The sequence below is a fragment of the Dissoconium aciculare genome, assembly GCF_010015565.1.
Source record: "Dissoconium aciculare CBS 342.82 unplaced genomic scaffold K489scaffold_2, whole genome shotgun sequence".
Lineage (NCBI taxonomy): Eukaryota > Fungi > Ascomycota > Dothideomycetes > Mycosphaerellales > Dissoconiaceae > Dissoconium > Dissoconium aciculare.
The window spans coordinates 482,926-505,398 of record NW_022984952.1 but is presented as its reverse complement, the minus strand read 5'-3'; the positions used below and the strand labels follow the sequence as shown (position 1 = coordinate 505,398).

Here is a 22,473-nt window from a genome sequence, read left to right as displayed (position 1 = left end):
ACATTGGCGAGAGTAGAATGAATTGTGAACGGAATCCTCTCCGTGAATGACGATTCTCTGGAGGACTTTCGTGCACAACCTTGATGACTAAAGAGAGCCCTCTTCGCCCCACCTTCTATGCTCACTCACTACCAGGCATGCCAACAACAAGAATATCACCTGCTCAGTCCATTATAAATCACACGACCACCAAGCAACACACGCTTACTGCCGACCAAGTCAAACCTGAATTCCATATCAATTATTTAGGCAATCAGCTCGATTCGAACAGACGGAAAATGCCGGCCATTGTCGCAGAGGGACAACAACAGACCTCGCCACATCCGCCAGATCTCTCCAAGCGACTCCCCAAACTCACACCTCGCCGACGACGAGATCCCGCCGACCAAACCAACGACACATCTAACTCCAAGGAGCAGTCACAACCGCCTCCGCCGCCGACTCCTGCGCTCCCTCCACCGCCATCCCTCAAAGATCACAAGTTTATCGTTCCCCGAAGACGGATCCTCTCTCAAAACGACCATGAAGTCTTCCTCGCGTCTCCCGCGTACGATCTCATCGTGGGCTTCGTTTTCACACTATCAGACTCCGTGCGGGGAATGACCGTCAGTCAAGCGAAGAAGTCGTCCGCCGCAGAAGACCCTACGATTCAACTCCTCTTGACGATCCTCGACGAGGCCGACGGCTGCCTCCAGCGCTGCCCCCCTCTCGAGACCGGCTCGCGCTTTGGCAACCCGGCATTCAGGGACTTCCTCGCCGCCATCGACAATGCTCTACCGGCTTGGCAGCAACGACTCGGCGTACAGGATGCCTCGGCGCGAGAGGAGATTGCCGTGTACCTCTCCAACGCCTTTGGCAGCGGATCACGGATCGATTATGGCAGCGGTCACGAACTGAATTTCGTCCTCTGGCTACTCTGTCTCCGACAACTCTCCATCCTCTCGGACGCGAGCTTCCCGGCCATAGCCCTCCTCGTCTTCCCTCGCTACCTCCAACTCATGCGCTCGGTGCAGAGCACATACTACCTCGAACCGGCGGGCTCCCACGGCGTCTGGGGCCTGGACGACTACCAATTCCTGCCCTTCCTCTTCGGCGCCAGCCAGCTCGTCGACCACGCGCACCTCCGGCCCCTGAGCATCCACAGCGCCCTCGTCCTGGAAGAGTGCGCGCCGGACTTCCTCTACCTCGACCAGGTCGGCTGGGTGAACGCGAGCAAGACCGTGCAGGGGCTCCGCTGGCACTCGCCCATGCTGGACGACATCTCGGCCGCGAAGTCCTGGTCCAAGGTCGAGGCCGGCATGCGCCGCATGTTCCTCGCCGAGGTCCTCAGGAAGCTGCCCGTCGCCCAACATTTCCTCTTCGGGTCGCTCCTGCCGGCGGCCGAGGGCATGAGCGTCGAGGGCGCGGCCGAGCGGGTCTCCGAGGAGGATGTCGGCGAGGTCGAGGTCACGGTCGACGGCATGAGGCATAAGCATGTGGCGAACAGCTGGGGCGACTGCTGCGGGATCAAGGTGCCGAGTGCGGTGGGGGCCAGGATCGAGGCGAGGAAGGCGGGTGCGGGGAGTGAATTACGGCGAGTCCCCTTTGACTGATCAGTAGGAGGCGGGAGAGTTGTGTACCCTGAAAGAGAATTCGAAATGCCTCTTGGCTCCAAGCTTTCTTTCTTTCTTTCTTTCTTCGTCTCCTTCTTGAATCGTGACCATGACCTTTGGGTTCAAACGCTCCCCTCAAATTTCTCCCATAATGACACCGTCCTCTCTCTCTCTCCACATTTCCTCTCAACGTCTCCTTTCAAAACCTCAACTTTGGCCCCAAAAACACCAACAGGAAACACGCCAACCACAACCCTCCAATAAACCCATACAGCTTCAACCTCCCGAACCAGCCCTTCCCCTCAGCCATCCTCCTCAACGTCGACATCTTGGTTCCGGCGCTCTCCATATCCCGCGAATTCTTATCCAACCCGCGCTCCGCCCTCGCCAGGACTTCCTTCTCCGTCTCGAGCGACGCGCCAAAGGCCTGCGACGACGCCTTCAGCGCGCGCGCCAGGCCCAGCAGGCCGTCCGTGAGCGCCTCCTGTTCGTGCCGGTTGTGCGACATGAGCGTCTCGGTGCGCTGCACGTTGCTGGTGTCCTCTGCGGTTGTGGTCGAGGCTTTGAGGCTGGCGCTGCCGGCGAAGAGCTTGTCGCGCGCGGAGCTCGTCGCTGATGAGGAGGAGGCGTTTGTCTGATTCGGGGAGGCGTCGGTCCGTCGGGAGCGGAGTTCCGAGGGCGGCGCCGGTGGTGGTGGTGGTGCTTGGGAGCTTTTCAGCGACGATTGGACTTCGAGGCCGGAATTCGCGTGCGCGGCTCGCGCGGGCGCGTAGTTTGCTAGGATGTCCTCCCGTCCGTCAGTATCGCCATCTTCTCCTCCTGTGGGATTTTCATCATCGCTGTCATCGTCGTCGTCGTCGGCTGCGTGTGAGATCTCCCGGAGTTTGCCGGCGAGCGTCTTGATGTGCTCGCGCTGCCGTTGGAGTTCGGCCTGCTGCTGTTGTCGCTGCGACTGCACGCGGATGGCTGCTGCTTCGCGCTCGAGGGTGAGGTGGAGACTGCGGGCGTGTTCGATCAGGGCGCCGACGCGGTTGCGCTCGTATTGCGATTGGTGGAGGACGGTGTTGGTGGGTTCGGGCTCGAGGAGAGTGTGGTCGAGGCGGGTGAGGAGCCGATTGAGGACGGATGGGTTCGACATGATGATCTCGTGGCTGTGGTTGCAATGTTCGTCGAGGAGATGCTCGGCGAGCGATTTTGTAGTTGTTGTGGTAATGAAGGTTCTCAATGAGGAAATGTTGGTGACGATGTTGTTGTTCGTGGTGGATTTCTTGCCAGCCAAGCTTGGGCCGCCCACCCACGTCATTGCCTGTGTGATTGCTTCATGATGGTTTTACTGGGCATGAATGAAGATGAAAACAATATATTCCCAACGCTCTGAGAGGTATACGAGCAACTCGATGCGACCGTCTCATTTGAAACAGGATGAATATGGAAGAGAAGATGGATAACATTCACGTTGTCCCAGGTGGAAGATCTCCTCCCCGTGAGAATGAATGGTTGAATAGTACAGTACTCCACTGCCTATCGATAAGAAAGTCTATCAACTTCACATGGTAACCCCTCCCTCTTTTACTACTGTAACAACGACATCGCATTGATCGAATAAGGAATTCCACCTCTGAGTTTGCACGTCCCGATCAAAAGAAACCCGAATTGCAAAACAAGACATTTTAAACTTGGAAGAGGAAGAATCATCCGATTGGACAAGTACATGATCAAACATACTCAATAGAGTACAAACAAGATCTGAGATTGTGCCTCTTCATCGACGAGAATTTCCACGTCAGGAACCATACCGTCACTGGAAACAACAAAACGAACACGAGAAAGAAAGAAACACAAAGAACTCAGCCAAGAGACGAAGTCGTCAGAAATCTTTACTTTCCTACCCGCAAAAATGGTGGAACAACCCTCCGCTCCTCCAACAACAACATCACCACCACCATCAACCACCACCATTCCCTCGACCAAGAAGGCTCCCTCATCCCTCCCATCCCCCTTCAACCTCACTTCTTCGAGTCCCACTCCCATGACGCTAATATCGCAAGGCGCCGAAGCGCACCTCTACAAAACGACCTTCCTGCATACTTCCCTCCCGACCGCCCTCAAGATCCGTCCCAGCAAACCCTGGCGCCACAGCACCCTCGACAAGCGACTCACACGGGCCCGCCTACTGGCCGAAGCACGCGTGCTCGTCAAATGCCGGCGGGAAGGGGTCCCGGTCCCGGCGGTGTATGCGATGGACTGGGAGGGCGGGTGGATGGCGAGTGAGTGGATCGAGGGGGTGGGGAGCGTCAAGGAGGGGATCCTACGGTGGGAGAAAGATTCCAGAGACGACAGTCGCGATGGGGATGGGGACGGCGACGAGCAATTGAAGGGTCTGTTGGGCAGGATCGGGAGCATCGTGGGGAGACTCCACACGGCCGGGATCGTGCATGGGGATCTGACGACGAGCAATATGATGTTGCAATCCTCCCCCTCCCCCTCCTCATCATCATCGCCGCTGAGCGGCAAAGTCATCCTCATCGATTTCGGCCTCGCGACCCAGACCGTCAGCGAAGAAGACCGAGCCGTCGACCTCTACGTCTTGGAACGGGCTTTCGGGTCCACGCATCCCCGACGAGAGCATCTCTTCGGGCAAGTCCTCGCTGCCTATGAGGGGAGCTATAAAGGGGCGAAGGCGACGTTGAGGAAGCTGGAGGAGGTCCGGATGAGAGGGAGGAAGAAGAGTATGTTGGGATGAAGAGTAGGCGGGGGAATAGGAGAGAGGGGAGAGAGGGGAGAGAGGGGAGAGAGGGAGACAGAGATAAAGTTTTCGCAAATCCAGGATGATCATAGAAAAGGAACAAAACTCCGAAACCAAAAAAGATCCTCCTCCCGCACACATATCGAGACTTGTCCCCAAGGTTTCTTTCCCCCGTCCGGATTTCTCCTGCTCACATCGCTTTGGATCCCTCACATCACATTTACGCCTCACATACTGAAGAAGGAAAAGGAAATACCAACTTCGTTCATTTCTCGCGCCTCTGGATTTCTCTCCCGAGTGTGCTGGCAGGTATGAGGTATAGGGTATAGGGTATGTGGTACAATGTATATGGTATAAGGTATAAGGTATAGGGTATAAGGAATAGGCATAAGTAAGTGAAGCATGCAACACAAGCCATAAACAAGCCACGACGTTTCTTTTTTCTCCCCCCCCCCCCAAAGGGGAGTTAAGCGATAGAGCGATAGAGCAATCAACCGCCGACGACTAACAACTCCCATAGGATCCAGCGAGCACAAAGGTAAATTAATCCGCCCGATCCCATCCATCCATCCATTTTATTGGGGGGAAACAAATCGACCCCGGAAGAAAACAACAACAACAACAACAACAATAACGACTGCCCCTTCCCGTAGGAGCTTTTCCCCACCGAAAACGCCAATTTTGTGAAAGAAAACACCAAACCCAAAACACAACAAACACGAACCCGGAAAATCCAAAGCCGCCCACGAGAAGAACCTCCACGGAAACCACCGGCCCCGCCCCACCCCTGACTTCCCATCGTCCCGTGGGAGAAACAAGAAAGGAAAGAAAATCAAAGCAGTCTCCGAGAGAATCCACACTCGCGCCCTCGAACGATATTGGTGTTTTTTCGTTTTCGGATTTGTTTTTCCTTCCGCAACTCCTCCTTCTCTCTTTTCTTTCTTCTCTTCTTTTTTCTCTCTCTCCCCCGCCGCAAACCGACGACGACCGATAACGATGAGGGGGAAAAGATTCCGCAGAGAGAAGGGCCGTCCGTTCAAGGCTTTCCCTCTCCTCTCCTCTCAGCACCGGGATGGGGGAAAGGGTGAAACACACCTCCTCGGTACTTTTCCTCTCTTTCCTTGCCTTTCCTTTCCTTGTCTTTTCTTTTCTTCCTGATGATGAGGAGGAGGAGGATGGAGGAGAGACTCCCTTTTTTCTCCCCCGAGGGGACGGGAGCTGGATGGATGGGACGAACGAAGAGCTGCTGCGCCGACATATTCTTTTGGGGGCGGGGCGGAGAGGTTGTCGGAGGGGAGGGGAGGGGTTTCAGTGTGGTCTTCCGAGGAGAGGTTGTTGATCCTCACCCTCCTCCCGTTCTGCTTCCTGTTTCCGGGTCCGGGGTTCCGGCGTCTGTCGAGGCCGACGGGGTTCGACGTCCATAGGGTGGAAGAGAGAAAGGAAGAAAACAAAAACCTCATGTCATCCTCACTCGTGGTCCTCCCTCCTCCTCTATTAACCCATAATTGCTTTTTTCTTCCCATCTTCTCGCTCATAAAATCGTCGTCGTGAAACCCCGCTCCCTCCTCAGATGCGATCCCAAGGCCGAGTTCAATCCTCGTAGATCGTCTCGAGGTCCAGATCCGCCCTCCGCTCGCCTCCGCACACCGACCATCTCTTGCGCTCGCGGCTCAGCGCCGAGGCGGCGCCGCGCCCGCCGCCGAACCCGAACCCCCGGGGCCCGCCGCTGTCCAACGACCGCCGCGTCGTCGGCGGCGGCGCCCCGGAACCCTCTTCGCCGTCCTCGCCGGCGGCGGCCTCCGCGCGCTCCGCCGCGAGCCGCAGTTCGGCCTCGACGGCTGCGCATTCCAGGTCCGGCGCGTCCTCGATCGTCTCGAGGGAGGAGATGGAGGGCGAGCGGGAGCGTTGCGAGGTCGGCGTGGCCGAGCTCGGGATGCTGCTGCCGAAGGAGGAGGTGCTCGCGCTGTGGTGGAGGACCAGGCCGGAGGGGTAGGTCTCGGTATAGCGCTGCCAGGAGGGGGATGTCGCCGCCGCCGCCGACGAGGCCGAGGAGGAGAACGACGAGGAGAAGCCGTTGGGCGGGGTCGTGATGGGTTGGGATTCCGGGATGGTCGACGCGAGGGTCGGCGAGTGGGCGATCAGGCCGGCGCTGTGGAGCGGGGAGTGGGGACGTCGTCGGGGAGGCGCGGCGGACGAGGAGGAGGAGCGGATGGCGAGGGTGTTGAGGGGTGGCATGGCCGTCGAACCGGCGGCGGCGGCGGCGTGGCTGCTGGATGATGAGAGGGGGACTTTGGGCGTCAATTGTAATTCACTGTCCTCTTGTATGGCGGGGATCCCGCTCGAGCTGCCACTCATGCCCCCTTCAAACCACCGTTGCGGAGACAAGCTGTCGTCTGGGCGAAAGGGTGATCGCTGACGCGCTGGTGCTCGTGAGGGACCGGATAGCGACGATGAGGGCGCGGTAGAGACGTTGGAGAAGTCCGGGACTCGTGATGCCATGCGGAACGCAGGGCCGGAAGAGGAGGAGAAGGAGGATGTCTGCGACGGAGCGGAGTATGACGCAGCGGTCCCGGTCGAGCGCGATCGAGAGTGTCCCGAGGAGAAGGGAGATCGACTGCGGTGGCTGCTGGAAGGTCGGACGGAGTGGTGGACGGTCGCGGACATGGTGGCAGCCATTTCGGAGGTGGAAGGGTCCGTACAGCGCCGGACGGTGGGAGGTCGGGTCTTTTTCAGCGGCGGCAGGGGTGGAGAGAGGAAGCGATTTGATGTGGAAGAATCACCGGCCAAGACCGGAGAAAGGTCGGCAGGTTGTCGGTCGAGAGAAGAGCGTGGCGAAGAAGAGGAAGAAAAAGAAGAATTGATTTCGGTAGTGCTGGCCATGATCGGCGGCGGCGGCGGCGGAGATAAGTAAGAGGAAATGGTGGTGGTGGTGACAGCGGCAGAACTGATAGACAGAGACGAGATCTGCCAAGAGGAGCGGGAACCACACTACGTCGTCGGGTGATGCGGATGCGGACGCGCGGTCGTGTGGTTGTTTGTCGCGCGTCGACGGTGATTAGTGGTGGAGTCGAGAGAAGAGTGGGCAAGCATGCGCGTCCGGCGGGTGATGATGTTGTAGTATGTAACGGTGGCGGCGGCGGCGGCGGCGGTGGTATAGGTCGACAAAGAAGAGGAAGGAGAAGAAACGATCACACGTCAGAGCAGGCGGAGACGATATGCACAGCTGTTGGTGGTGAACAGTCGGACGGATGTATGGAATGTATGTACGATGGGCCAGTGTCGGTTTGGGGGTTGGTTTTGGTTGGCGGTGGTGGTGATGGTGTTGGTCGACGGTGGTGGTTATGATGAGAAATCTGACCGGTCGCTCTTGCTCAAACCATGCGCCTTTTGGGCAGAGGAAGAGGGATGATGATGGAAGAGTTGGGAGTCATAGGTGATATGGATATGGAGTATGGAGGGTCATGTTTTATTATTCCAAGGTCGTATTGAATTGAATTCGACCTGTTTGATAGGTGTAGAGAGAAGGGGAGAGAGAGCGGCTGACGATGATTGATTGATGGATACGCCGGGCCAAAACTGAGCCAAAGCTGTTCCAACGACGGGAATCGTTGGAATTACATTGTATGTACAGTCCCGCATACAGTGACAACAGGAGTCGAATGACTTGAAGAAAATGACCCTCCGACCGCGCCTGGATCGGGGAAGGAGAAAAAGAGGAAAAGGGAAAAAGAGGGGTCGCGCTGGCCTGTTTCCCCCCTGGTTCCTCGACTGCGCCCTGTTTCTGTTTCACCTTTCATCTCTCGGCCTACTGTGGAGATATATCCAGATCTCTGCTGTGTCTGACCCTTGGACGTTCGAGACCTGGGCCTAATCGCGGGCGAATCCCAAAGATCTGAGACTTGCTCGGTCGGGAAAGACACGACGTGAGATTCACCCTCTTCTATGCACGACCAAGAAGAAAAAAAAGAAAGAAAAAAAAAGAGAAGAGACGCCGTGAATCTTGGATTGAGTGCCTCCTTCTCGGCGGGCGGGCAGGGACGGGCAAAGGCGGGCAAGACATATATGGTGGGAACGTGATGGGCGGGCGGGGCGGGCGGACGGCGAACGGCGATGGGCGGACGGGGCACGGCTGACGGGTGACGGATGACAGGTCATGCAGTAGTATCCGTCTGTGATAATACGTATGTCTGTCTGGATGTATGTCTGGATGTCTGTCTGGATGTATGCAGGTGGTGGTGGTTATGAAATGATCGATGACAGACAGACAGACCGATGCAGATGCAGATGCAGGCAGGTGATGATCTGACGTGACGCGCCACCACCGCTAATAACCATCACCACCACTGTTACCACCACAGCAGATGACACAGTGCAGGAAATGATCAACCACCACCACCACCACTATTACCACCACTATCATCACCACCACCATCTGCAGTCACGTCACTAATATACTGTCTCTACGCAGAATGTCGCCTCGAGTGGTGAGGAGATGCGGGAATCACATCACATCACATCATATCACTCTCTCACCCTCACTCTCACCCTCACTCTCACCCGACAACAACTACCCCAAGGCGCCGACACGCTAAGAGATCTGCAGGGTCGAGAGATCAGACACGCGCGTCTCTGTCTGTCTCCAGCTGTGCGTCCGAGTGGAGGATCATCCCTGCTCATCATCATACAGTAACCCGGGGATCCCGCCCACGTCAAATCCCTCCTCCCTCACCAGGCTTCCCTTCACCCCATCATCATATCTCAGCATCATTCGTGGGAACCGATGGACATGATTGATGATCATTCCTCTTCTTCTTCTTCCTCCTCCTCCTCCTCCTCCAGCAGCTGTCCGCTTATTGTTATTAGATGGGACAGACGGGAACAAGAAGAGAGCCAATTACATCCCATTCCGAGGTGTGTACATACATGTCCCGTACCGTACCATCCACAGTCACAGGTACTCGAGTCGACTACTGCACAGGTGATCGCCCGGCCGACTACTCCTCCTGCATTTACCCTGTCTGTCCATCTGTCTGTCTCTGTCATCGTGCACGTAGGTTTTGCCTCTCAAGGTTCGCATGTACAGCAGTAGTAAAGGTAGCATCAAGCAAGAGAAAAAAAAGTCCCGGCTGCCAACTGACCTTGTGACGCCACACCACACAGAGGGAGGATCGCCGCCGTTCCCCGAGAGAGACAGATAGAGAGAGAGAGGGAAAATGCCCAGTCCAGTCCCGAACCCTCTCTCTCTCTCACACACACACTCTCCGTCTCTCAGCCTTTCTATCCGCCGCGCCCTATCTTTCTTTCGATTTCAGCCCAGTCCGGCGGCCCCGTCCCTGATACATACACCAACGCCAACGCGCGCTCCGGAAGAGAAGGGAAAAGATATAGAGAGGGCCATTCAGATCCAATGAAAAGATCCGTCCTTTCGATTCCCATTGATTGTTATTATTCGTCATCATGCACCAGGTATGTCCAGTACCCATCGAGATGATCCGCCCCAATCGATCTCCCGTGACCGTAATGCGCGCGGGAAGGAAAAAAAGAGGAAACACCAGCAGTCGCCGACCAGTCGACTCGACGACTGCATCACAGGGCACATGAATTTACCCACATTTCGTCATACGCCCGGTTCCTCCTCCATCACCTGCCTGGGCGTGCGCGCGCGCGCAAATCCTCCCCGCCTGCGCCTGCGCCTGCTGGGACGGACTGGGACTGAACTGTACTGCACTGTACCGTGTCGTCGTTGCGCGCGCGTCGTCACGCAAAAAAGGGGGGGGGGTCTCTCGCTGCCGCCCGCCCACCGGTCCAGCATACATACATGGGAATTATTCAAAAATTTCAAGGCGACGGCGCGCAGGGCCAGAGCGTCGATTCGCGTCCGTCCCTGTCGCGACGAAAGGACAAGAAGTTTCTCCTAGGCGATGGGTGTATACAGTGACCATACCGCGCCGAACTGGACTGGGCTGGACGAGTGTGCAGTTTGCTCTTTTGCGCGCCCCGTCTCTGTCCCGGTCAGAAGTAGATGGGTCCGCCCCCCGCAGAATGTCACCACGCGCGTGATAATAACCCCACCACCACCACCGCCGCCGCCGCCGAATCTTCCTTGCGCGGGGCGTCGCGTCGCGTCACGGCACGGCCGCGCGGGGAGGCCATTCGTTTCGGTTCACACACGTTTCCTGCACAGTGGACGAGAGATCGATGGGTTTCCTTCCCCACGAACGTACCGCGATTCCGGATCTTCCCATACGCGTAGGCACATGCACTTGCAATGTATTTCTCTCTCTCTCTCTCTCTCTTGACGGCCGCCCCATTGGAGCCTCACGGCGCGTCCGCCGGGCGATTCCCAGCCCGGAGCAGCCTATTCTGCCGTCTCATGTACAACACGAACGATCCCAGACATGCCGCCCACGCGAGGATCAGCATCATGTGGAGGTGTTTGTCGATGGGGATGATGTAGGGTAGACCGGTCCATATGGCCGTGAACACCGCATTGGCGAAGATGGGTGTTTGGCAGTAAAGTTCGTGGCGCCAATCTATAGGGGTGGTGGTGGTGCTGGTGGTGGTAATACCGGATGGAGATCGAGGCTGGTAAATTGAGGGAGATGTGTTATTTTTTCTTTCTTTTTCCTCGTTTGTTCATGCATGACTCGACGAGAGAGGGAGAGAGGGAGCGTGTGATGTTGACTTGCCGTGGTACAGGCCTGCACTTCGGACGGTGATTTCTCATCCGTGCCCGTGGAAACTCCGGCTCTGATGAGCAGTGGAGTGGTCGGGTCGTCGTCCCTTGAAAGTCCATCTGTCGTGGTGGTGGTGGCTTTCTCCATCTCGTAGGCAAAGTGAAACAAAAAAAAAAGAGAGAGGAATTCTGATGAGTGTTGAAACCACCGGTGATGCCGATCTCGGTGAGGTGTGTTTTATTATGTCAAACCAGAAGAGAGAATACGCGAGGCGTTTCTCGTCATGTACATACAGTGAAGGAGCGAGAACTGCGCTTTGATCCCGGTTGAACTGTGCCGCAGTGTCACAACCTTCGTCATACGGAACGCTGACGAAAGACCGACGATCTCTCTCTCTCCCCCACCCCCTCCGCCCTTGAATTGACGATTGATCGATGCGGTAGATACAAGACCAAGTCTCCACGCGAAATGCGATGACCGTCAGAGCTCGATAGCAGTGCCCCCCCCCCCCATTGCAATCCACACACAGCATGGACGGGATCTCTGTGCGGACTCGAGGTGATGTTCACGACGAGCGCGCTACACTCCCTGTGTCGAGGGCGTCCGGTCCCTCATGCCGTACTGTATGTACAGGTTTGCGGACGATGTGACGAGTATTTGCAGAGCCGTAAAGGTCCATTCACTCATCGGGATTGCGTAGCGTCGAAGTATCCCCAATGCCATGTAAAGCAGTGTGTTGGTCACGAAGACGGTCATCAACAGCGACCAAGAAGGTCGACTTCGGCGGCGAACAGGCTACATTCCGTTTGTTATCCTTGAACTGCGTGGGAATTTTCCATTCCTAGAAAAGGCCGATCCGGAGTGTATCTTACAATAATATCCGCTAGATTTTCCGAGTCAAGTGCTCCTTTCTCTGGCGAATAGGTCTCCATCCTGGCTTTTTGGGTTTCAAATCGCACACCTTTGGTGATTATTCTCTTTCTCCAGTAATCCCTTGAGATTGACGACACGGCGTGGACCAGGTCTCGGACGTCTCGGATTTTCTGCTCGGGCGTGGCGGAAAGGGATCTTTTTCAACTTACATACATCCATCGATACGGCGAGCAAGGGGTTTTCCCTGCCGCACAGATGGGTGCGACTGTGCCGCAGAATTGCGTCATGCGATGGTGGAATGATCGACGGAAACACGTGCCCTTTGAAACTCTTCCTTCGACCATTTGATGATTGGGAAACTTTCGATTTTGTTACATCTACAGTCCAAGTTTCGCGGGGGTGGTTAGCGACACCCATGTTTGTCAGTCCCGGAGATACAGCGATAAGACCGCACTGGCCAACAGAGGCATCGACTTCCAAAACCGCTGCTCCTTAGGAACCCATCCCGAGTCCGGAAAAGCGAAATAGTCGAACATGGAGATGCTGATCGCCAACGCCTTCACGACCGTCCGCCATCGATGATGGGCGGAAAGATCGGGATGATGGGACGAAGATCCCAGAGACAACAACTCCCGCCGACGACGGAGACAGTGTCCTCTGATCTCGCCGCTGAGAATCAACATCGCGCTCGTGGCGAACGCTGTTCTCAGGAACTCGAGGAATTTGTCATGCACCAAGCGAGCCCCGGATAACTCGACTAGGAGGACGCTGATCGTCGCTGAGAGGAGCACCGTCTCGGCGAGTTTCGGCCACATGATGATTTGTTTGGACGGGATCTGGATTCTGTGCTTAGTTTCCTCTCGATCGGGAGTGTCGTGGTGGATGCACTCGGGATTCACCTCGTAGATGCGATCTCGAAGGTCGAGGTTCAGTACTGCCTTGGAAGTGTTCAAGTGAAGCTTTGGTAGATTTCGCTTGGTTCTTCTATGTGTGGCTGGTCGTTCTTCAACGATGTGTATGCCGTCTGCTTGACTGCTCGGTTCAGTGGGATGATATGACTCGAAGAAGACGGGATTTCTGATTGCGCCCATGAGGATGGCTGCGGTTGATTTTGGTTGATTTTCTCTTCAAAAATCCGGTGATGGTCCGCATATAACGTCCTCTTGGAGATCTGATCCCAGAATTCGAATGCTACGTGCATGGAAAACGATCTTCGAAGCCTTGGGACCGCTTACCGATGTTTGAGATGAGGCACAGTCGACGCGGAATCCCTCGATGGAAGGGGCGCGCAACCGTGCCGCATCTCCCAATGTATCACTTCGGTGGGAACTTTGAACGGAAGAGTACATGTAAATCTGATTCGATACTTGACGGAGAAACGGCAAACCGAAAATCATAGTTTCAATCTACCGAGATCCAGGGCACTTGTGATCGCCATGGTATTAGCTAATGCTCGCCATGAACATGATGCTCGAGTGTTCGGACCTACCCCAAACGAGAAGGTTGAATGATCGCAAGACAATTGATCGCCAGGTGTAGAGCCTATTGGCAAATCTCGTCGTCCCAAACACCATGCAAATATATCGGGCCCGAGGAGCTGACTGGTAGGCAAAACTTGAGAACACGATAACCGGAGGGCAAGTATGTGTTGCAATTTTTTCGTTCGAGGCCCGGACATGTCAGATTTACGGAACAGCTATTTCAACATCGATCGAGCATCCGATTCTCTCGGCTCTGCACGACCAGCATGTCATCTTCATGACGAAGATTGTTGGTTGCCGTCTGGCCAAATTCGAACCACTCCGCTTGTTGAGACGGGTAAGACTCGGCTGTGCACGGTCGTCGACATGTTCATTCGCATCACACAGACCTCGTTGACTTGTACGTCGACATTGCAGAGCAAATTCAGATGGAAATAACGATTGAGGAAGGAGCTGACGTCGCAGTAAAGAATTGCCCGCTTGCTGCAGCGAAGGACAAGTGCAAAACGTGTTGGCGCATTTCCGCCGAAGTAAAGTTATCAAGCCTGCTAGGCGTCGGTCAACCACACGCCAGGTTGGGTGTATGCTATACGTGAGACATGTCTAGATAGGTCACCTCCGCGACCCTATGCTCCTTTCGTCACGATAACTCCGACTAGATGTTTTAGCAGTTACTGTATTCGGGCAGGAAAAACCAGTCGAGGAGGGAATCGTGCTCTGCAGGCGTTGGTAAATGGTTGCCTGGATGGCTTCGGCCAGACCTCCGCTACTAGTTCGAACCCAAAGAGAAGCATTGAACGAACTTCATTTCTGCCGAGGTACCAGCGCAACGACTTTGAGAGCGCGATTCATTCCGGGACGGATGCGCGATGTATTTGCTTCCGATGTTTGAACAGCACCGTCGTTCGAAACCATTCTCACTGTTATGGGATGCGTATTTTTTAGCGTAATTTAAGGACGATTTTGAAAAGATTGACCCACGTACATTGATTGGAAAGCAGCCATCGAGTCGGAGACGCGACAACAGGGTGTCATTTGGAAACCTTCGTGACGATCTCGCCAGGTCCCACTATTCAAGCAGCAGACGAGGATCCTCTCGCATCTTCAAAGCGGAAATCTGCAGAGATGGCGACTCCGGCGAAGACCAAGGCGCTGAGCAATCCCTCGGACAACAAGGTCATCCCGATCATGCGTGGACAATTCTTACGCGTAGCAGCCACAGCCGTGGTGAACCTGCCTTTTGTTGCACAGTACTTCTACAAGCAAGCCGGCTTCACGAACGTGCATCGCATCGGCTCAACACTGGAGCATTACGAAGCGCGTTACAATCCTGCCGTCATCCCGGACCGCAAGCTCGCTGGTACCGAGGAAAGCGAGGCCGATTTCATTCAACGGTGGTCATCGAAAGAAGGCCCGGTCGGCGATGCTGCGCGATATGTCACGGTCAAGGACTACCACGATGCCTACATCAGCGGCACAACAACACCGACAGATGTAGCCCAGGCTCTCATCGCATTGATCAGCACAACCGACGTGAAGAAGTCGGGCCATGCAGTCGCATTCACTCAGGTGAATAAGGATCACGTCTTGGCTGCGGCAGAGGCTTCAACGCTACGATATAAAAGCGGAAAAGCGTTCGGCCCGCTCGACGGCGTCCCTATCGCCATCAAAGATCAAGTTGAAGTCCAGGGCTACAAGATGACCGTCGGCACCAAGAAGAACTGGATCGCCAACGACGGCACCGCCGGGGCGACGGCTTGGTGTGTCCAACAGTGCATCGATGCCGGCGCCGTGATCATCGGTCTCACCAACATGCATGAACTCGGCATGGACACGACCAACAACAACCCCAACCACGGTACACCGCTCAACCCCCACAACTCCAAGTACTACACCGGCGGCTCTTCGGGCGGGTCGGGCTATGCCGTGAGCAGCGGTCTCGTGCCCTTCGCGCTGGGTGCCGACGGCGGTGGCAGTATTCGCCTGCCCAGCAGCTTCTGTGGCATCTACGGCCTCAAGCCCAGCCATGACCGGATATCCGGCCTGCCGACACGCAACATCTGCGCCAGCACCGGCGTCTACGGCCCCATGGCCTCGAATGTTTCCGACTTGCACCTGGCCTATCGTATCCTCGGCCGCCCGGACCCCAAGGACGGCAACTCATCCCTCTTCCCACCGTTTGCGACTCCGACCTCCGCGGCGTCGCCCAAGACCATCGGCATCTACAGAGCGTGGTTCGAACGTGCCGACGAGGACGTCAAGAAAGCCTGCCAGGCCGCAATCGACCATCTGGTGGGAGAGCACGGCTACACCGTCAAGGAGATCGAAATCCCCCATCTCGCCGAGGGGCAATCCTGCCACGCCCTCACCATCCTCTCCGAAGCCGCGACCGCCGTCCTCGACATCAAAGACCTGACCGCGCCCAACCAGATCCTCCTCTCGATCTGCAGGCAAGGGAGTTCCCTCGACCTGATGCTCGGCCAGAAGCTCCGCACCCTGCTCATGGAGCACCTCAGCCACCTCTGGGCGGAGAACCCGGGCATGCTCATCGCGACGCCCACCTGCCCCACCGCGGGCTGGCCGATCAAGGACCCGGGCGACCTGGTCAGCGGCTGCAGCGACCCGACCATGTCGCTGCGGTCCATGGAGTATGTGTGGTTGGCGAACTTCACGGGCGTCCCGGCGCTCAGCTCGCCGGTGGGATATGCCCCGCCTCTGCAGGGAGAGGGTCACGTCCCGATCGGATTGCTCCTCCACGGCGCGTGGGGTGCGGAGGAGAGTCTGATCGAGTCGGCCTACCTGCTGGAGAAATACCTCGATTCCACCACGCGGAAATTGCCGGGCGTGTTCGTGGACCCGTTGAAGGCGGCGGTGGCGGGTACCGCCAAGGCTTGATGGGCCGTCCAACAGACTTGTTACTATGCCATCGAGGTTTTGTGAATTGTGAACGGTCCGGATGGTGAAAGGTGCGAGGTGTGTACAAGACACGATGCAGTAATGATAAAAAACACAAGCGTAATGAAAGTCATTTAACTTCCTCTCCCCCCCCCCCCCCCCCCCCCCCCCCCCCCCCTCCCACTCACCCATCCATGTCAGGGAGACTCCTCACAGCTCATCGTCCTCCGCCTCGTCGATCCCATCGATGAGTTCCTCCACCGCCCTCTCGAACCCCGCGTCGTCCAAGACCCGAACCTTCCACAAACCCCGGAGCGCCAACTCCGTCCAAGTCTGGCAATTAAACTCCGGGTCCGCGTTCTCAACCGGAGTTCCCTCGAGAGTGGACAGGATGAGCGACCTCACCTCCTGCCCGACGCCGCTGTCCCGAAGACGATCCGGGACGAGAAGCGGGATGGGAATCCCCTTGGCGGGCACCGGCCGGTGTGAAACCCCGGATGAATTGATGATTGAAGAAACCCCCGCAGTCCGATGATCATCCCCACCACGATCGGGAGGAGAGGCAGAGCTGGTCGGCTCGGCCATGCGCAAATCGCTCCGTGAGCAATCATAGGCGAAGAACCCCCGTGAACCCGTGACTTGGACCAGGAGACAGTATTCTTCCCCGTCTCCGTCTCCGTCGTCGACTGCGACGACGCCATGGCCAAGCTCGGCGGTGCGCAGCCGGTCCTTCTTCGGCCGGTCGTTTTCATCCCGAGGGAAATGGACCCAGAGGGCCGGATGTCGGAATTCGCGGAGATCGGGGAAGCTTTTGAAGATGAGCATTTTCATGGTCGGGGGGACGAGTGGTGGTGGTGAGGAGGGGCCCGTGGCGTGCTCATCACTGGCGGCGGCTTTGATTGGAGATGCCATTTTTGGGAAAGAACATTGGTCTCGTTTGGTCGTCGTCGGGATACGATTTGACGGGATGCGGAATACCACTACACAGTCGTCATTGGGTGATCTCGCTCACCAGCTGCAGATGCTGTTCACCAGTCACCCCGGACGTCATGCATTAGGGTTTTCGCTTCTGATGTTGGAGGAGGTTGGACTTCACGATTTCAGAGAACGAGTTCCGAAACGAGTTGAAGTGGCCTGTGGTGCTCAATAGAGCTCAGAACGTTATTTCCTTGCTATTCGTAGTGTACATTCCTCCGATATCACAAGGTTCTGGGGTTACCATCGCTGCCCTCTCAATTCTCCTGCTCATCGTCGCCATCCCTCTTCCTCTTCCCGCCCGCGGCCGTCGCTCCGAGCAGGTCAGGATCCCTCCCGTCATCCACCACCATATTCGTCGGTTTCCGCGGCGGCGGGACGATTTCCCCATCGACCAATTTCCACCCCGTAGCCCTCATCTGCTTCCACTTCTCTCCGACTTTCACGCGGACGAGATCGGCCGTCGCGACGGCGTCTTCGCGGGAGTCGTGGCCCTGCGCGCCGCCGGTTTGGATCGCACGGTTGAGCATGCGGTGGCTCAGGGCGCGGAGGCCCAGACGCATGGGTAGGCCGCGGGGGTGGGGGTAGAGGATCACGGTGTCGATGATGGTGGGGTGGCAGAGGCGGACGGCGTTGAGGTCGTTGTTGATGGCGTGGCCGATGAGAGGGGTTTTTGGGGTGAGGAAGCTACAAAGGAGGCTTCGGGCGCGTTGGGGGCAGTCGACGATGGGGAGTTGGGATGGAGTGGTGGTGGTAGTGGTGGCGGAATCCTTGGGTGGTGGTTTGTTGGGTTTACGACTTCCTGCTGACGATGCGCTCCATTCGTCAAAGGGAATCGCATCGCGGAAGTGTTCCGAGAAGACACCTGAGAAGCGGCTGTTGAGATCGATGACGGCGCCGAGAGGCCGCACGAGAACATCCAACAGGTCTTTGTTTTCAGGCCAGCTCACAGCCGTCAGGCGTATCAGCTCCATGCCGTAGACGGTATAGCCCATTTCACAATCGAATGTGACCGCTTTGACGGTCTTGCCGTCTCGATCTCGGGCGGGACGATCGTTCTCAGGCGTAGTGATAAATGGCAGGACAGCTGCAAGTCGGCCTGGGCTCGTTGTCTTAAAAACATGATCGTCATTCGAAGTACACCCAGCAGCGCCCACATTTTGCATGCAGCATGGATAATATGCCTGTTGCGGTCCCGTCTCCCGATCCGTCTTTTGTCGTGGAGGGAAAGTCTTTCGATTTGGATGATACCGGCATGGACCATTAGAAGCGAGCAGACCCTCGTCATTGCGATCAGGGAATACTTGAAAGCGTGCAGCACATCGATCGCACTCTTCATAGTTGTGGCTGTGCTCTACTCCAGTCACGGCCGAAGCGATACTTTCTGCTGAAGGTGGTTCCGTGATGTATTCGAAACCAACCAGTTTTGACTGGTCGGTGATGAGATGCGGCAGGATCAACACTTCTTCATCCAAGTTCATGCGCGTGTCGATGGGTTTCTCATCTTTTGATCTTGCCTGCGACTTCGAAGCCGGCAAGACGCTTCTCACCTGCGTAATCCAATCTTCCACGGAGATCTTCTTGAGTTGGAACAGACGTTGCTTGATGACATTCCCGTATACCGAAGGCTGGTCGCGGGCTACCTTTTCTTCCTCGTCAAGAACAAGTTTAATTACCGCTTGTGCACTCAAAGGGAGCTGGCCTTCCAAGTCATGGGGGACTTTCCCGACCACTTCTCTGTTAAGACGAGCAACCTCGCCATGGAGATGCTTGAGATAGAGTGATCGCTTCGCGTGGCCAGCGGGATCATGAGGAATGAGTCTGGGGTTAAGATTCTCTACTTTGGTTTCGGGTTTGACCACAATGGAAGACGCTGGCTTATGCGCCCCTGTTTGGCCTGGAGTTGGAGTTGTTCGAGGCTTTGACACTATCGGGGGAGAAATAGGCCTACTCGACGTCGCAGGTGCAGTCGTTTGGCCGGCATTGTTCGCGGGTTCCTTTTCGGTCGCGGAATTATGTGTAGCAGCATTGGAGCCGCCTGACCGAACAGCCGCCAGTTGGTTGCGAATTTGATCGGCGCGGCTTAATGGTTTCTCCGCCAGACTGCCATATGTGATTTTACGACGTTTGGTCGCCGGTTCTGAAGTCTCTAGTCGAGGTGAAGGGACGCTTTCCTTCACGGGCAGCGACGAGATGACGCTTGTAGGTTTGTCTTGGACTTGCTTCGGTTGTGGGTCATGAGAAAAGATGCAATGTGTCAAAGAGCATTTAACGCCTTCTGGACATGGAATGGTCTTGAAGAGGTTTGTCGTTGTGAACACCATGGCGCCGGATGGAGAATCGTGCCAGGCGTAGAGAGTGTCATCAAGCACGCCGCTGCATGCATCCAATTTGGGCACGCCTGGGCATGCTAGATATATGGAGTGACCGCGGCGATGAACTATCTAGTATCTTCGAACCGGCGATGTGTGTGGATATCTATACTTCCCGTGGTGTCGTTGGAAAGTCGTCGAGGTATACTACTACACAGCCAAAACCATCGCGGGTTGGGATGCTGCCCAGGTGTTAACTAGCCCGATGACATGCGAGCCAGTCCGGTGAGCGATTGATGATATATGTATGGTCGTTGCTCGCCTTGGAATATATGCAGGTACGATGATTGCGGTGACTGTGTCGTCTGTCTGGTACGGACAGTTCGCCAGCCCTGGTGGTGATGGTCACTATGCATGCACAACCTCCGTTGATCCCAGTTATGCAGGGAGTTGCATTACACGTTGCGCGGGCTGGGGAGTCTCTTGTGCCTTGGACCTGTGACGGACCATCCATTTGACGATACCACGGACGATATTCCAGTACATTGATGTATTCCATGGCACATGATCGCTCCACACAGAAACAAGCTTTCCCATGAGTTCGGTCCAGTTCCCTATGATTATTATTATTATAATTACGGCCGGGGCTCCGGGCAGAGAAAGCCTCCGCCGGGGCTCGGCTTTATTACTAGTATGTCGTAGCATTTGATTGTGACTGACGATTACCTGACGATGACGTTGATCATACGCATCTTGAATCCTCCGTTCGTTTCCTGTACACTGCCCAAGCGATATGGAGAACTCTCTACACCTGCACCCTTCAACATACATATTTAGGGAAGTCGTCAACTCCACATAGACTTGTCGTCTCAGTAGAGTCCACCGGAGCAATTCGCGCCAACTGTCGTTCATATCAATGTGCCAAAATTGGTAGGATCCCTCACCTCGGCCATAGCACGTTTTCGATATCATCACATATATCATACCGCCGCCGCCGCTCCTCTTCCGCTTTGTTTTCGCGCGCATACACTTCCGAAATCCCACGTTATCGTCGTCGTCTCCCTCATCCACGCGCGCACTTTGGTCTCAAACTCTGGCCCGACAGGCGATCAGACATAGATCGACGGCACGGCATTTGAGAAGCGCAACCGCCCGTCGCTCTCCACAGGACGCATCATGGCTCCCAAACCGCAAGACGTTGAACACATCGCGGTCTTGGTTCACGGGTCAGTGCGCGCGCCAGCAGTGTTTGATCGCGACCGGCATGAGAGTCTGACCATATTCTGCATCTGAATAGCTTCTGGGGAACGCCCGATCACCTTCGCTACGTCCGAGACACACTAGAAGCACAACATCCAGAAGTTCACATCCTGGTGGTGAAGAGCAACGAGAGCAACAACACATACGATGGCGTCGATATTGGCGGCGAGCGCGTCACGCACGAGATCGAGAACGAAGTGGCGTCGCTAGAGAAGCAGGGCGCAAAGTTGAAGAAGATCAGCATCACCGGATATTCTCTAGGAGGACTCGTCTCGCGATATGCCGTCGGACTTCTCTACAAAAACGGATTCTTCGACAAGTACGAGCCCGTAAATTTCACCACATTCGCGTCGCCTCATGTTGGGATTCGCGCGCCCATGGCCAGCTGGCGGACGTCGATATGGAATTATCTGGGGGGGAGGACATTGGGAAATTCGGGTCAACAAATCTTCATCACCGACAATTTCCGAGGCACCGGTCGTCCGCTGCTTACGATCATGGCGGATCCGACCAGCATTTTCGTCAAGGGGTTGAAAATGTTCAAGAACAAATCCATCTACGCCAACACCATGAATGACCGAAGTGTCCCGTATTGGTCAGCATACTTCAGCCGCGTCAACCCCTACGTCGATTTCAACCGAGTACAAGTCTACTACCTGCCGAACCAACCCGAAGGCGAGCTGGAAGTAATCTTGGATCCCGCGCGGCCCTCGGTGCCCAAAAAGTCCGTCCGGGACGAACTAACGACCTACCAAAAATGGACGTACATCGACACCCGGACGATCAAAAGCGTGCAGATGTACATGGTCGTCGGCGTCATGCTCCCGCTCGTCATCCCCCTCTTCCTCCTCAACGCCGGCTGGCAGACCGTGCAATCCGGCCAACGCCTGAAACAACACGAGTCCGGCAAAGTCTTCGACCTGAGCCGCTACCGCCAGAAGCTCCTCGAAGAAGCCAACGCCGTGCGCGACCACATCAGCGAGCGCTCCATGAACTCGAAGAACCCCGGCTACCTGCCGACGCCGCCCCCCGAATCGGTCCCCGCCAGCGAAATCCCCGAGGGCGCCAAACCCGCCATCGAACTCAGCAAGCGCGAACGGGCCCGTGAACACGGCGGCCCCTGGCCGATTCTGGCCCTCACCAAGGATCAATTCGACATCATCGACGGGTTGAACTCGCTCGACATCGCGAAATACGAGTGCCACATCCGCCGGGTGCGGCATACCCACGCGGCCATCATCGTCCGGACGCCACGCGGGAGTTTCACAGAAGGCAAAGTGGTGGTGGCACATTGGGCGCGAGGGTTCGAGGTATAAGACGATTGCTTTGGGTAAATTCGTCTTTCATTTGTCTTGACGGATTGGCGTGATGCGGTTGTCGAATTCTTTGGGCGACGGATGGGATGAAGGAAATAAGGATGATGTGTTTTCCAGACTATTTAGATTTGGTCACAGATGAATGAAATTGATACAGCGCTGGTACATCTCTTCGGCGGACAAGATGACAGAAATGTCAATTGGCTTGCTCCCATCTGTATATTTGAAACGAGTTCGGCGTCGGTATACCATCCAATGTCAGCTGACGACAATGCGCACTGTGCTCAAGCGTAGCGATCTCTCTGTGTGGAGCTGCTTCCTCGCAGGCAACAGCATTTCTATCTGT

At 56.0% G+C, this 22,473-nt stretch overlaps 9 protein-coding genes across 9 annotated transcripts; 5 read left to right on the top strand and 4 right to left on the bottom strand.

Annotated features, from left to right (window-relative positions):
- Window positions 1–278: 278 nt before the first annotated feature.
- K489DRAFT_311831 (Phosphotyrosyl phosphatase activator) lies at window positions 279–1,592 on the top strand (the record flags this gene model as incomplete). Its single annotated transcript, XM_033600810.1, has 1 exon — window positions 279–1,592. One exon carries the CDS (start codon window positions 279–281, stop codon window positions 1,590–1,592), a length of 1,314 nt encoding a protein of 437 aa, XP_033462989.1.
- A 199-nt stretch (window positions 1,593–1,791) lies between these two features.
- K489DRAFT_313593 (uncharacterized protein) lies at window positions 1,792–2,730 on the bottom strand (the record flags this gene model as incomplete). Its single annotated transcript, XM_033600947.1, has 1 exon — window positions 1,792–2,730. The coding sequence occupies one exon, from the start codon at window positions 2,728–2,730 to the stop codon at window positions 1,792–1,794; it is 939 nt and encodes a 312-aa protein (XP_033462988.1).
- Window positions 2,731–3,182: 452 nt separating this feature from the next.
- K489DRAFT_376346 (BUD32 protein kinase) lies at window positions 3,183–4,756 on the top strand. Its single transcript, XM_033603890.1, has one exon. The coding sequence runs from the start codon at window positions 3,490–3,492 to the stop codon at window positions 4,333–4,335; it is 846 nt and encodes a 281-aa protein (XP_033462987.1). The 5' UTR covers window positions 3,183–3,489; the 3' UTR covers window positions 4,336–4,756.
- Window positions 4,757–5,928: 1,172 nt separating this feature from the next.
- Window positions 5,929–7,218, bottom strand: K489DRAFT_367222 (uncharacterized protein; the record flags this gene model as incomplete). Its single annotated transcript, XM_033602845.1, has 1 exon — window positions 5,929–7,218. The coding sequence occupies one exon, from the start codon at window positions 7,216–7,218 to the stop codon at window positions 5,929–5,931; it is 1,290 nt and encodes a 429-aa protein (XP_033462986.1).
- Window positions 7,219–9,593: 2,375 nt separating this feature from the next.
- Window positions 9,594–10,359, top strand: K489DRAFT_102456 (uncharacterized protein). The gene has a single exon (XM_033598842.1). The coding sequence runs from the start codon at window positions 9,807–9,809 to the stop codon at window positions 10,254–10,256; it is 450 nt and encodes a 149-aa protein (XP_033462985.1). The 5' UTR covers window positions 9,594–9,806; the 3' UTR covers window positions 10,257–10,359.
- Window positions 10,360–12,207: 1,848 nt separating this feature from the next.
- Window positions 12,208–13,267, bottom strand: K489DRAFT_376342 (uncharacterized protein). Its single transcript, XM_033603889.1, has one exon. The coding sequence runs from the start codon at window positions 12,977–12,979 to the stop codon at window positions 12,311–12,313; it is 669 nt and encodes a 222-aa protein (XP_033462984.1). The 5' UTR covers window positions 12,980–13,267; the 3' UTR covers window positions 12,208–12,310.
- Window positions 13,268–14,100: 833 nt separating this feature from the next.
- Window positions 14,101–16,417, top strand: K489DRAFT_376340 (amidase signature enzyme). The gene has a single exon (XM_033603888.1). It carries the CDS (start codon window positions 14,495–14,497, stop codon window positions 16,262–16,264), a length of 1,770 nt encoding a protein of 589 aa, XP_033462983.1. The 5' UTR covers window positions 14,101–14,494; the 3' UTR covers window positions 16,265–16,417.
- A 57-nt stretch (window positions 16,418–16,474) lies between these two features.
- On the bottom strand, window positions 16,475–19,912 carry K489DRAFT_392341 (uncharacterized protein; the record flags this gene model as incomplete). The annotated part of the gene is made up of 2 exons (XM_033606732.1): window positions 17,590–19,912; window positions 16,475–16,531 (listed from the first exon to the last, which is right to left on the bottom strand). The coding sequence occupies exons 1-2, from the start codon at window positions 19,561–19,563 to the stop codon at window positions 16,475–16,477; spliced, it is 2,031 nt and encodes a 676-aa protein (XP_033462982.1). The 5' UTR covers window positions 19,564–19,912.
- Window positions 19,913–20,700: 788 nt separating this feature from the next.
- K489DRAFT_331461 (DUF676-domain-containing protein) lies at window positions 20,701–22,387 on the top strand. The gene is made up of 2 exons (XM_033602142.1): window positions 20,701–20,777; window positions 20,849–22,387. Exons 1-2 carry the CDS (start codon window positions 20,728–20,730, stop codon window positions 22,125–22,127), a joined length of 1,329 nt encoding a protein of 442 aa, XP_033462981.1. The 5' UTR covers window positions 20,701–20,727; the 3' UTR covers window positions 22,128–22,387.
- The last annotated feature ends 86 nt before the right edge of the window (window positions 22,388–22,473 follow it).